Genomic DNA, 12,315 nt, shown 5'->3' on the forward strand with positions numbered 1-12,315 from the left:
GCAGGACTTGTCCCCTTAGCTAAGCAGGGTCCGCCCTGGTTGCATTTGAATGGGAGACTAGAAGTGTGAGCCCTGTAAGAGATTCCCCCCTTATGGGATGGGGCCGGTCTGGGAAGAGCATCTAGGTTCCAAGTTCCCTCCCTGGCAGCATCTCCAAGAGAGGGCTGAGAGAGATTCCTGCCTACAACGTTGGAGAAGCCGCTGCCAGTCTGTGAAGACAATACTGAGCTAGATAGACCATAGGTCTGACTCAGTATAAGGCAGCTTCCTCTGTTCCACAGCTTCCGGCCATGAACTGCATACACCCGTCATGCATTGTGGGAATAAGTCATGTCTAGACAGCTGCATTGTCTTTTGAGGCTGCCGAAGTTTGTTTTTCCATTGTTCTCTGCAAACATGGAAGTCTGCAGTGGGTCAGATAGGGGGAGGAAGAGCCCTCTGGAGCACAGCAGGGCATTGGAGCAAATGCTGCATTAAAGGAGCAGCCAGTTTTGCAAAGGGAAATTATTTGGAGGCTCACCCAGGCTGGGGGTGGATTAGAACTCAGTTCTCCCCCTTCAAAGACTTGGACTCCATCCTGAACTCAGCTGGTGGGCAAATCACCACCTAGCCTAGCGTTCTGTCCCCAACGGGTCAGCCAAACGCCCTTGGAAGCCCACCAGCAGGCCGCGATTCTTGGACCTCCCCTGTTGTCTGGTATTCCGAGGTATACTGCTCCTCACTGAGGAGGCCCAATTTAATTGTGAAAGACGGACAGGACGGATAGTATACTGGTACAAGTTGATCTGTTGGATTTATTTCCTTTTGATTTGTTTCAGTTGCGAAACCCGTTAGCCATAGACACCATACAAGTCATTTAATCTAGGACGTCTTTCCGGTTTAGGCTTCCATGGGTAGGCCTGGGGCCCCGTGTGTGGGAGAGTCAAAGTAAGAGTGGGTCGGCTAGGAGGGAAGCTTGTAGCCCCCTCGCTTTGGGGGAGGCCCTGCACCCGGATGAGCCTTCGGGCCAACGCAGCCTGCCTTCTCGCCCCTTCCTAACGGGTCTCCTTGCGATGCAGGGACGGCTGCATCAGCCGGGAAGAGATGATCTCCTACTTCATGAAGTCCAGCATGGATCTGAACGGGAAGATGGGCTTCATCCACAGCTTCTACGAGACCACCTTCCTGCGCCCGGTGGCTTGCCGCCACTGCAAGGGCCTGGTAAGCCGTTCCGCAGAGTGTAGTGTTGTTGGTGTTGTGTTGTGTTGTGTAGTGTTGTGAGACAGAAGAGCCCCAGAGCGGCCCTGCAGAATGTTGAGAACTGCCCTTCTGGGTCAGACAGCCACGGAGTCGGTCCAGACCCGCGGACCTCGAGGCCCTTCACATGGCCACAGTTAGGCCAGGGCAAGCGGCGTGCCCCGCGGGAGTGGATGGAGCTGTGCAAAGGTGCAGCCGTTCATTGCAGTGGGGCTGGCACGGGAGACCCTTCTGGTGCATCCCCTGCGGCCTTCGGTTCAGTTGCTTTTCCCGCCAGCATCCCCACTTATGGAGCTTGTGGGATTCATTGGCGCAGTGGGGAAATGACTTGATTAGCAAGCCAGAGGTTGCCGGTTCGAATCCCCGCTGGTACGTTCCCCAGACTGTGGGAAACGCCTGTATTGGGCAGCGGCGATACAGGAAGATTCTGAGAGGCATCATCTCATACTGCGAGGGAGGAGGCAATGGTCAACCCCTCCTGTATTCTACCAAAGACAACCACAGGGCTCTGTAGTCACCAGGAGTCGACACCAACTCGACGGCACAACTTTACCTTTAGAGGGGAGGGGGAATGGTATAAAACAAGGGTTCCCAACCTTGGGTCCCCAGATGTTGGACTACAACTCCCATTGCCACCTGCCAGTGTGTCTGGGGGTGATGGGAGTTGTAGTCTAACATCTGGGGATCCAAGATGGGGGGCCTCTGGTATCAAACATCAAATCCGGCCATTAAATACTTCATGGTAAGCTTACAACCCCAGAATCAACAAGCTTTCGGATGTAGTTTTCTAAGTGTTCCCTCCCGCTCCTCCCCCACCAAAATGCAAATCCTTGTCTGTGTTGCCAGACAATTTCGACAGATTCTGAGTGCTGTGCAAAATGTTGTTTTCTCTTCAGCCGGCAAAGAGCTCTCCTTGAAACTCAGAGATGCAGGTGTGGGTGGTTGGGGGCGAGGAAGGGAATTTTGGATTCTGCTGAGCAGAGAGGCACAAATAAGGAACCTCCTGTGGTCTGAGCTGGTGCTCAGCACTGCTTGCGTTGGCTGTTGCAATGCAGACCTCATCATTCCTTCAAATGCCTATAGGGTTGGGAATGAACACGGTTTGCAAAGGCTGCCTGCCTGAGTGCAGTTTTTACTTACCGTGTTTGTTTTATTTTTACATTGTACATGTATATCCCGAACTTCCTCCAAGGAGCCCAGAGTGGTGCACATGGTTGTGTTTATCCTCACAACAACCCTGTGAGGTAGGTTAGGCTAACTAAGAGTGGCTGGCCCAGGATCACCCAGTGAGTTTCATGGCCAAACCGGGATTTGAACTCAAGTCTCCACAGGCCTAGTCCAATGCTCTAGCCACTAGGAACACAGGAAGCTGCCATATACTGAATATATATACTGAACCCTTGGTCCATCTAGCCCAGTATTGTCTACGCAGACTGACAGCGGCTTCTCCAGGGTTGCAGGCAGGAATCTCTCTCAGCCCTCTCTTGTCGATGCTGCCAGGGAGGGAACCTAAGACCTTCTTGCTCTTCCCAGAGCAGTCTATCCCCTAAGGGGAATATCTTACAGTGTGCACACATGTCATCTCCCATTCAAATGCAACCAGGGTGGACCCTGCTTAGCAAAGGGGACAATTCATGCTGGCTGCCACAGGACTTAATTACGACAGCAATGAATGCACCACTGAGAGACTTTAAAGGCCAAGTTGAAGACAGATCATCCTGGAGAGAATCGATCTATGTGGTCGCTGCTAAGAGTCGACACCAACTTGACGGCACTTTATCAATCAATCGCCACAAGACCAACTCTCCTCCCAGCTTAGGCTGAGAAAGAGCAATTTGCCCCCAATAACCACCCAGTGAACTTTGTGGCTGGGGCAGAATTTGAACTCAGGGCTCCCCAGTCCAAATTCAAGCTGCTACCCCCAAGGTTGGCCCTTGTGCACTTACCACTGCTTGCGGGGAGGGGGAGTAATCATAGAATGCTAGAGTTGGAAGGGCCCTTGCAGGTCTTCTAGTCCAGCCCCCACCTGCTGCTGCCCCATACCGAGTCAGACTCTTGGCCCATCTAGCTCAGTTTTGTCTGCGCTGACTGGTAGCAACTCTCCAAGATTTCAAGCAGGAGTCCAGAAGCCCCCTCTGGTGATTCCTCCGGGGACTGAACCTGAGACTTTCTACATACAACGAAATACGAATACGACCAATATTTATACACCGCTTTCAACACAATTTCCCAAAGCAGTTTAGATAGACAGAGAGACATAAATACATAAATAAAATGGCTCCCTGTCCTCGAAGGGCTGACACTCTAAAAAAAGAACCATGAGATAGTCACCAGCAACATACCCTGGAGAGAGCCTGTGCTGGGGATGGAGAGGGCCAGTTTTTCTACAGGCAAAGCTCTCCCACTGAATTGGGGTCAGGTCAAGCTACTGGCCCCTACCCCACCCGAAACTGCTCCAGCGTCCCGGACAGAAGGCCATCCAGCCTCTGTTTGAAAATCTCCAGTGAAGGGGAGCCCAGCACTGCATGAGGCAGTCAGTTCCACTGTCTTTAACAAGTCTTTACAGTTAGGAAGTTCCTCTTGATGTCTAGCCTGGATCTGCTTCCTTGGAATGTCCACCCCTGCTCTTAGGAGCAGCAGAGAACATGTCCACGATGTCAGAGCCCTTTAAAGGTGGCTCTCCTGTCTCCCCTGCCACTTCTCTTCTCCGGGCTAAGCATCTCCAGCTCCTTCAGCCGCCCCGCGTAGGACTTGGCTTCCAGGCACTCCTCTCCATCTTGGCGGCCCTGCTCTGAACCAACATCCTTCTCAAAATGCAGGGCCCAGAACTGGACACAAGATCCCCAATAAGGACTCTGCATTCCCACTGGACATACCATTCCTTTGCATCACTTTGTTCTGGCCAGTGAAGAACAGAGTGAGGCAAGGAAAGCTGTTACTGGATGAAAGATCTGTTGCTGAGCTCTCCTCTCCTTGGAGAGGAGAGCTGGTCTGGTGGTAGCAAGCAGGACTGGTCCCCATAGCTAAGCAGGGCCTGCCCTGGTTGCATATGAAAGGGAGACTGGAAGTGTGAGCACTGTGAGATATTCCCCTCAGGGGATGGAGCCGCTCTGGGAAGAGCATCTAGGCTCCAAGTTCCCTCCCTGGCAGCATCTCCAAGATAGGGCTGAGAGAGATTCCTGCCTGCAACCTTGGAGAAGCCGCTGCCCGTCTGTGAAGACAATACTGAGCTAGATAGACCAAGGGTCTGACTCAGCATATGGCAGCTTCCTATGTTCCTATGCTGGGAAGGAGCGAAAGGAGGAACGGCACCAGCATGGAACAAAGGGAAGAGGCGGCCCTTGGAGATAAGGAGCGTCTTCTGTTAAATTATGCCGTGTGTTTGATGAGATGTGTTCCATTCTGTTCTCCATCTGGTGCCCACGATACGCTTGGTGTTTGTCGAGCGAAACAGGATTAAGGTGCCTTATTGTTTTGCTTCCGTACCCGCATGGTTCTGAAGCTGCCTTGCCTGCCCCACTGTAGAAGCGTTGCCCTCTTCTTCTTTGGGTGTTCATTCTTACGACGTGCTTGAGTTTCTAAAACCTGAATGCTTTTATCGTAGTCTCGGCGCTGATTCCATAATTATCTTGGCACTCAGTGGAGTGCACATGTTTTGTCTTCTAGTTTCCTTGGAAGAAGGCTACGACTGGAAATGCAAGAGGCTTTCATTGGCCCAGCAGCCAGCCCCTGCCCCACATTTTGGCCATGGGTACCATCTCAGGGGACAAATGCTCTTGGTGATTGCTGGCAATGTCTGCCGCCACCAGTGGGGGTTCTCTCTGAGAGTTGCGCGAAGCCGCACTGCGGCATCTCACGACACCAAAAACACGGTTAACGGAGCGAGTGCTCCTTTAACCTCTTTTAAGGGGAGGGGTTCCTAGGCGGGCTAGCCCCGCCATGGATTCACCGGGTGAGCCAGGTGGTTCTTAACCGATCACTAGAAACCAGGCTGGGCTCCCTTAGCCCGGTTTCCAGTGATCGTCAGAATAGCCTCAGTGAATTAGACGTAGGTGAATTGGTTCTTACCAGAACTGCTTGTCAAAACTTTAAAACCCTTTAAAAAACACCATTGGGAGGTCAGGACAAGAAAAGCATGAGAACCCACTGAAAGCTACTGCGGTGTTAATCGCTGGATTTCCATCTCTAGGGGTGTGGATCCTGTTGAAAATCCCGATGGGCATTTGTCCCTCCAGACGGTACCGATCGACCACCCTATCTGGCTCATGTAAATGCATCATTCTTTAACCACATTTGAGGTTTCCTCTCTCCTTTGTACCAGTGGTGTACACAGCTTTTCAGCTCCACAGGCCTCTTCTTCTTGCCCGAAGGAGAGATTTGTATAGCTCAAAGCTTTCAACCCTATCTTACCAAAACAGGTGGCTCCATCAGAAAAAATCCTGTGGACAACTTTGGGCCCAGTTTTCTTGCTTTGGAGCCAACTTCTTTTTTTAAAGACTTCTGAAAGGCAAGAGTAATAATTGGTTCTGCAGGGATGTCCGCCCAGGGCGTGTGTGTGTGTGTGTGTGTGCATTTGTATGTGTGTGCGCCCGTACGCACATGCTCATGAATGCAGTGAGATCTCTTCTTGGCCATTCATCCTCATAGTGGACGTTTTTCTCTCTCTCTCTCTCTAGATCCTTGGACTCTACAAGAAAGGACTAAAATGCCGGGGTGAGTAGGAGGAGGAAAAGGCAGGCGTGCAGTGGGCTATCTGGAGAAAGCCGATAGTACGTGGGGGTGGGTGGGTGGGTGGGTTTGGAAACCCCTATTTGAAAACTTCCAGCGGCAAGCTTTCCTTTTCTGGAGGTTTTCAGTCAGAGAGGCTATTTTCACCATTGGCTAAAAACAGGCTAGGGGAGCTTGGCCTGATTTTAGCAGACCGTGAGGAACACCGGACTCGCAGGCGAGCCTGGCTGCCTCACAGCGGGTTACCCACTTAGGAAGCCCTCGCCTTCGCCCAGGTTAGCGGAGTGAGCGCTCTGCGAACCTGGGCTATACGATTGTGTGTTGCCGCGGCTGAGCCCGCTCTCTCCGCAAACCCTCTGGAGGCGGGTCTCACCCATCGCGAGACCCGCTTCAGAGTCTGCCGGGGTGTCGTTGCCACGCTCTGCACTGAGCAGGGGTGGGGGGTGGACTAGAAGACCTCCGAGGTCCCTTCCCGCTCTGACATCCTGACTGCCTCCAGCCTGTGTGGGGCAAAACTTAAATCTGGCCCAGGCTCAGGACCGAGTGCATTCCCTTCTCCACTGGATTAGGAGAGCCTGTCTCTCCCTTTAATGAAATAAGCCACTCTGTGATCGATGCCAGAGATCGGCAGCCAGAGAGCTGCTCTCATGTGGGAGGCCATCCGGCAGAGATTGGCACCGTCTCTCTCTCTTTCCCCTTCTGCTGCCCAGCCTGCAGCGTGAGCTGCCACAAGCAGTGCCGGGAGCTCCTCTCCGTCGAGTGTCGCAAACGGACCAAGAGTGTCAGCCTTGACGGACCAGCGTCTTTGCCTGCCCGGTCCTTCAGCTTCTCCCTGCCGCGCCCTGGGCGGACTTCCCTGCGGAACACAGGTAGGTAGGGGCCCACGGATCCCACCTCCCTGCAGTGCTGAGCGGACATCCACAGGCTAAGGAGCAATTAGATTTGGACTTTGTGCCTCTCATCACTTCAAAGAGCTCTCCGTCCTTTCCGCCTTGCTGCTTCCCTCCCCCACCTCTGGGGCAGGCCCATGTTCATGATTTTTGTCTCCGCCACTGCAGATCGCAAGCTGTTTTGTTCGCGCGCACACACACAGACCACGTTTGCCACTTCCGCAGCCTTTGGGCCGCGCCCCATGCTGGAAGCCCATTTCCTGACCAAATAACGGTTCAGCCCAGCATTGCTTCCTGCCATGTACATATCTGGCCAGTAATCCTGGCGGCTGTTTCCTGTGTCACTTGGGGTGTGTGTGTGTGTTTGTGTTTGCATTGTGGGACACGCTTGAATCCTTCCTGCTTCGAGTCTGAGAACTCGACCCTACCCCCAACTCCTGCGGCAAACATACCCAACGGCAGCGTGAGCAAAACGCAACCGGACGGAAGCACCACAGTGTGGGTTGTTGCAGAACTATCTCTTAAGAGTTTGAGAGGATGCTTTCACTCCGCTTTTGTGACTTCCTCCCCTGGCCACCCTGCAAAATATCCGCTGAGGTTACATGCAGCACAGTGGCAGGTGAATGGTGAGGTGGTGTCTCCCCCTAGTGTTTGATCTCCGCCTAGCACTGGGGAGTCCGGGATAGATCAGGATGTTCAGGGAAGGGGCAAATGGGAATACTGTGGATCTGAAATACGAAATCGGCAGATGAAACAGTCCGAATGAAATGAACAGGCAAATACGACATAAGGAGATATCTGATGTTCTTCTTAGAACCAACAGAAGGAGGTCCTTTTTCTCACAGTGCTTAATTAATCTATGGAATTCTCTGCCACAGGATGTGGCGGTGGCCACTAGCTTGGATGGCTTTCAGAGGGGCTTAGACAAATTCATGGAGGACAGGTCTATCAATGGCTACTAGTCTCCTCCTCCATTTTCAGCAAAAGTTCTCAAAGTGGTTTATGTAGAAGATAGACAGACAGACAGATAGATGTGGTTCCCTGTCTCCAAAGGGCTATAGGCCACCTCCAGCCTCACAGGCAAGATGCCTCCGAATCCCAGTTGCAGGGGAACAGCAGCAGAAGGGGGGGGAATATCCACACTTCTTGCCTGTGGACTCCCCAGAGGCGTCTGGTGGGCCACTGTGGGAAACGGGATGCTGGACTGGATGGGCCTCCTTGGGGCTGACCCAGCAGGGCTGCTCTTCTCTTCTTATGTAATGTGGGTACGGCCACCCTGTCTCAAACTAGGTCCTCAACCCCAGCCACCAAGTCCCATCATATCTGGGGACCCCAAGTCTGAGAACCCCCGAGCCAGGCGTTCTCGTTTCTGGAACGGGCTCCTCTTGCGAAAGGAGTGGGACCTCTTTCAGGCCGCCCCCTGATCAAGCCTCATGGAAAGGAGTTTGGAACTAAATCCCGATAGCCACGAAGACCATTTTGCATCCTCAGCCGTTCTCCGCAGTGCCGGAGGGGAGGCACCAAAGGCTACCTTGCCTCGTGTTCCTGGCAGAGGCCAACCCCCTTTCTACCCTACTGACCCTTGCAAGCTTTGAAAACGGATGAGGGGCAGGGAGGAGGTTGAAGGTTCCGCTTCTCTCCTGGTCTTTCTGTGCAAGTTCTGCAAGGGGTGTGAGGAGAGGTGCTCCCTGCAAAGCTTTCAAGGGTCAGGATCCGTTCTGAAGCGCTGCTTTGATGGCAGCAGCAAAAGCCATCTGGCTGCCCTGCTGGTATCCCAGTATTTTGCCGCCTGAGGCCACCTCCTCGCCTCGCCTCATGAAAGGGCCGTCCCTGATGATTGGGTTTTAGAAGGCAAGGCCAGACTAGGGGAGGAGATCTGGGCGGACTCCTCATTGATGAGCACATGCCGGCGAACATGAAAGCAGGAGGCGCAAAGCATGATGTCTGCCGGGCAGCCGCTGGGTGGGATGAGCGGGCCCTACCCAGATTCGGTCCCCAGCTTTTTGGTGAGGTCGGAGGGAAATCCCTCCTGCCCAGCTTCTGCTTTGCAGATGGTAACTATGAGGCCCACCCTGTTTCACACGAGGAGAACCAGCCTCGTGTGAGTCACCCACAGCCGTGTGTTGGCATGCAGCTTCCTTTCACCCTCTGCTGTCTTTGCAGAAATCCAGGAGGAAGAAGTGCAGGCGGTGGAGGACGGAGTCTTTGACGTCCGCTTATGAGACTGATGGCTGGACGGGTTGCCTGGAATGTGGGCATCAGGTGATTCGGGTCGGGAGGCGGGGCCTGGTTTACCTTTTGTGGGGGGCGCTGCCGAGGACGTGTGGCAATGTCGCAGGTCCTTGCTGCAGCCTCTGCTTCTGCGTATTGTGCAGACTGCACTTTGGGCAGCTTCCCCAGGTGCAGTCTTTGTGATGCTGGGAGAAGTCCCTTGACCGGGTAGGGGTGAGCATTCAGGTTACTGCTGACTGTGGCACCTTTTAAAGCGACACCCTGGGGTAATCCAGGAGGGAGGGCCCCCTTGTCCTCATAGGAAGGAACATAGGAAGCTGCTGTATATTGAGTCAGACCCTTGGTCTATCTAGCTCAGTAATGTCTACACAGACTGGCAGCAGCTTCTCCAAGGTTGCAGGCAGGAATCTCTCTCAGCCCTATCTTGGAGAAGCCAGGGAGGGAACTTGGAACCTTCCCGAAGGGGAATCTCTTCCAGTGCTCACACTTCTAGTCTCCCATTCAAATGCAACCAGGGTGGACCCTGCTTAGCTAGGGGTACAAGTCATGCTTGCTACCACCAGACTAGCTCTCCTCCTCTCCTGCAGGCGTCAGGAGCTCACACTTTTCAAGGGCGGAGGGGAGAAGCCCCTTAGGGAGGGGCCGTAGCTCCCACGCAGAGCCCCTGCCTTCCATGCAGAAGGTCCCAGGTTCATTCCTTGGCAGCCTCAGCAGTGGTGCTGGGAAAGACCCTTCTCTCTCGAACCCTGGAGAACTGCTGCTGCTGCCAGTCAGTGCCAGCATGACTGCAGTAGATGGACCAAGGGTCAGAATCAGTCAAAGGAAGGCCGCTTCCTTTGAAGACATGATCACATGGATGCGGAGAGAAACGGGGCAGTTGGCAGGGGGATTGAAGTGGCAGGTGTAACTCCCTTCTTGTTGTGTCTTCCTTTGCAGAGACGTCTCCTCTGCTCATCTGCCACCACTTCGGGGAGCCCCCAGCCTCCCTCCCGCTCAAGTGGAGTGTGTATTCTGAGGTGGGGGACGCACAGGAGACAGCACCGTAAGGTCTCAAATCTGATTCGAAAAACCTTCCTCTCCCCTGCGCTCCAAGGGCTGAGACGGAGACTCCTAAGAACAGGGAGTGAGGCCTCTGTTCCCAATCTCCAGAGGATGCAGGCCTCCCCTACGTGTGTGTATATTTGTATCGAGAACTGGATTCGAAGGTGTAATAAATTCAACACTTCCTCTCTCTCTCTCTCCCGCTGTGATGCTCCACCGTGCCAACCTATACTGCTCTCTCCAGAGGATTGGATTCCACTCCCGGCACGAGGACTCCCTGTGAGCTGAACAGAGTGGAGCCCCATTTTAATATTCCCTCCCCTTAACAGCTGTGTGTCAGGCAGAAATTCAACAGGCAAAGTCTTCTCCATCCCTCACCTCCTTGCCATTGAGTTGCTCCATCGTATGCACAAATTGCCTCTGAGCATATGCAGAGTTGGTGCAAAAGTGTAGGAAGCGGGAGCATTTTTTGCTTCTCCGGAATGCATCTCACTTGGGCCTCTGGGCCTGGGACGGGGGTTGCCTTTGTCTCTCCGGCAGCTGCAATCTCTGTTTTTTAATAGATTGGAGGAGGTGGGGTGAAGGAGGGGATCACAGTTGATTTGATAACTATCTGTATGGAGTGGTCCCCGTGCTTTTCATTTCTTGTCAAATTGGACAAGGAAAGAAAAGGAGAAAAATAATAATGAAAACGGCATTGATTTTTTCTCCTGGGTGACAGATCCTGTTTATCAGGCTGTATTGCTCATATCTTCGCTCTTATCACAGTGGCCTGAAATTACTGGCACAGTCTATATCAGGCCTCAGAAATCTCTCTCCCCTTCCTTGGGCTTGTCAGATGTGTTCTTCTGCCTTGCAACTTGGCACACACGATAACCCCCACCCCACACGCCACCACCCACCCTTTATGAGATGGTCCCCTTTTTGTAATCATTAGTGCTGTCAAAAATAATAATAATTTTCACAACTTCTAGGAAAGCTGCCTAAATGACACACTCTGCCTATTCTCAGGAGCACTCTTACCGTCGCCTCACACTGGCCAAAGCTCAGCCTTGGCACGGAGAACAGGTCCCAAGATGTAAGCCCCTTTATGTGGCTTTTGAGAAGGAGACACATTTATGGATGCAGATAGGGTCCAGCAGCAGCTGTCAGCATTGACAGCTAAACTGAACCTCTGTGGTCAGAGGCAGTATACCTTTGGGTATCAAATTCTGGGGACAAACTGCAAGGGAGGGCTGTTGGTTTCACGCCCTGCCTTGCGGGCTTCCTGGAGGCCTCTGATTGGATCCCAGGGAAAGTGGGATGCTGGATTAGACGGTCCTTGGGTCAGCTCCAGCAGGGCATTTCATTTGGGAAGGAGAGGCAGGTTTTCGGGCTGGGCGTTGAAGTGCAGGCGGGGGGGTGGCCGTCCGCCCTTCTAAATCTAAGGCAGTTAAGCAGGGGAGAGAAAATTGAATTATGAAAAATATTGATTGGTGCATGGATGGCACGAGCGATAAGCGCCAGGCGGTCTTAAGCAGGCAGGTAAACAGGGGCTCTGCTCTCCGCTCCCCTCTTGCTAAGCGGATTAGAGGGAGGAATGAGACGTGACCTTTCAGGCAATAGCCTCCTTTGCTGACGGCAACTTCCCCGCCCCGACTGGGAGCCGAAACAGCTGCAGCTCTTCAAGATCTGCTTCCTGCCCTGAGACCATTTGCTGTTCCAAGTGGTCGGAGGCGTGCAGTCCAAGATAGGCCTTCTACACCCATTGATCTATCCCTGCTCTGTTGGCACCCCGTGGGAACCTAGGGAGCTGCCTTGTACTGAGTCAGACCTTGGCTCCATCTAGCTCAGTCTTGTCTACCCTGACTGGCAGCAGCTCTCCAGATTTCCAGGCAGGGACCTTTCCCAGCCCTACCTGGAGATGCTGCCAGGGAGTGAACCCAGGACCTCCTGCATTAATTGCAAGCAAGCAGATGTGCTTCCACAGAGCTACTGCCCCATCCCCGGAGGGGAATATCCTAACAGCAGCACTCACATGCAGTTGCCCATCCAAATGCAAACTGAGGCAGATCCTGCTTAGCAAAGGGGACGGTTCGTGCTTGCTACCGCAGTGCCAGCGCTTCCCCAAACTGCGGCCCTCCAGATGTTGCTGAACTACAACTCCCAGAGATGCTGGGAGTTGTAGTTCAGCAACATCTGGAGGGCC

General features: G+C 53.3%; 1 protein-coding gene across 3 annotated transcripts in view; it reads left to right on the forward strand.

The window, feature by feature from the left end:
• The window catches only part of RASGRP2 (RAS guanyl releasing protein 2), a 43,766-nt gene extending 33,448 nt beyond the window's left edge, over positions 1-10,318 (forward strand). For all 3 annotated transcript variants that reach the window (XM_053278188.1, XM_053278189.1, XM_053278187.1), the window contains 5 exons: positions 1,059-1,200; positions 5,913-5,949; positions 6,675-6,833; positions 9,018-9,116; positions 10,023-10,318. In XM_053278188.1, the coding sequence (XP_053134163.1) occupies positions 1,059-1,200; positions 5,913-5,949; positions 6,675-6,833; positions 9,018-9,076 (397 nt within the window). In that variant the 3' untranslated portion in view covers positions 9,077-9,116; positions 10,023-10,318. The remainder of the gene's footprint in view (positions 1-1,058; positions 1,201-5,912; positions 5,950-6,674; positions 6,834-9,017; positions 9,117-10,022) is intronic.
• Positions 10,319-12,315: the final 1,997 nt, after the last annotated feature.

This window comes from Hemicordylus capensis, chromosome 14 (assembly GCF_027244095.1).
Source record: "Hemicordylus capensis ecotype Gifberg chromosome 14, rHemCap1.1.pri, whole genome shotgun sequence".
Classification (NCBI taxonomy): domain Eukaryota; kingdom Metazoa; phylum Chordata; class Lepidosauria; order Squamata; family Cordylidae; genus Hemicordylus; species Hemicordylus capensis.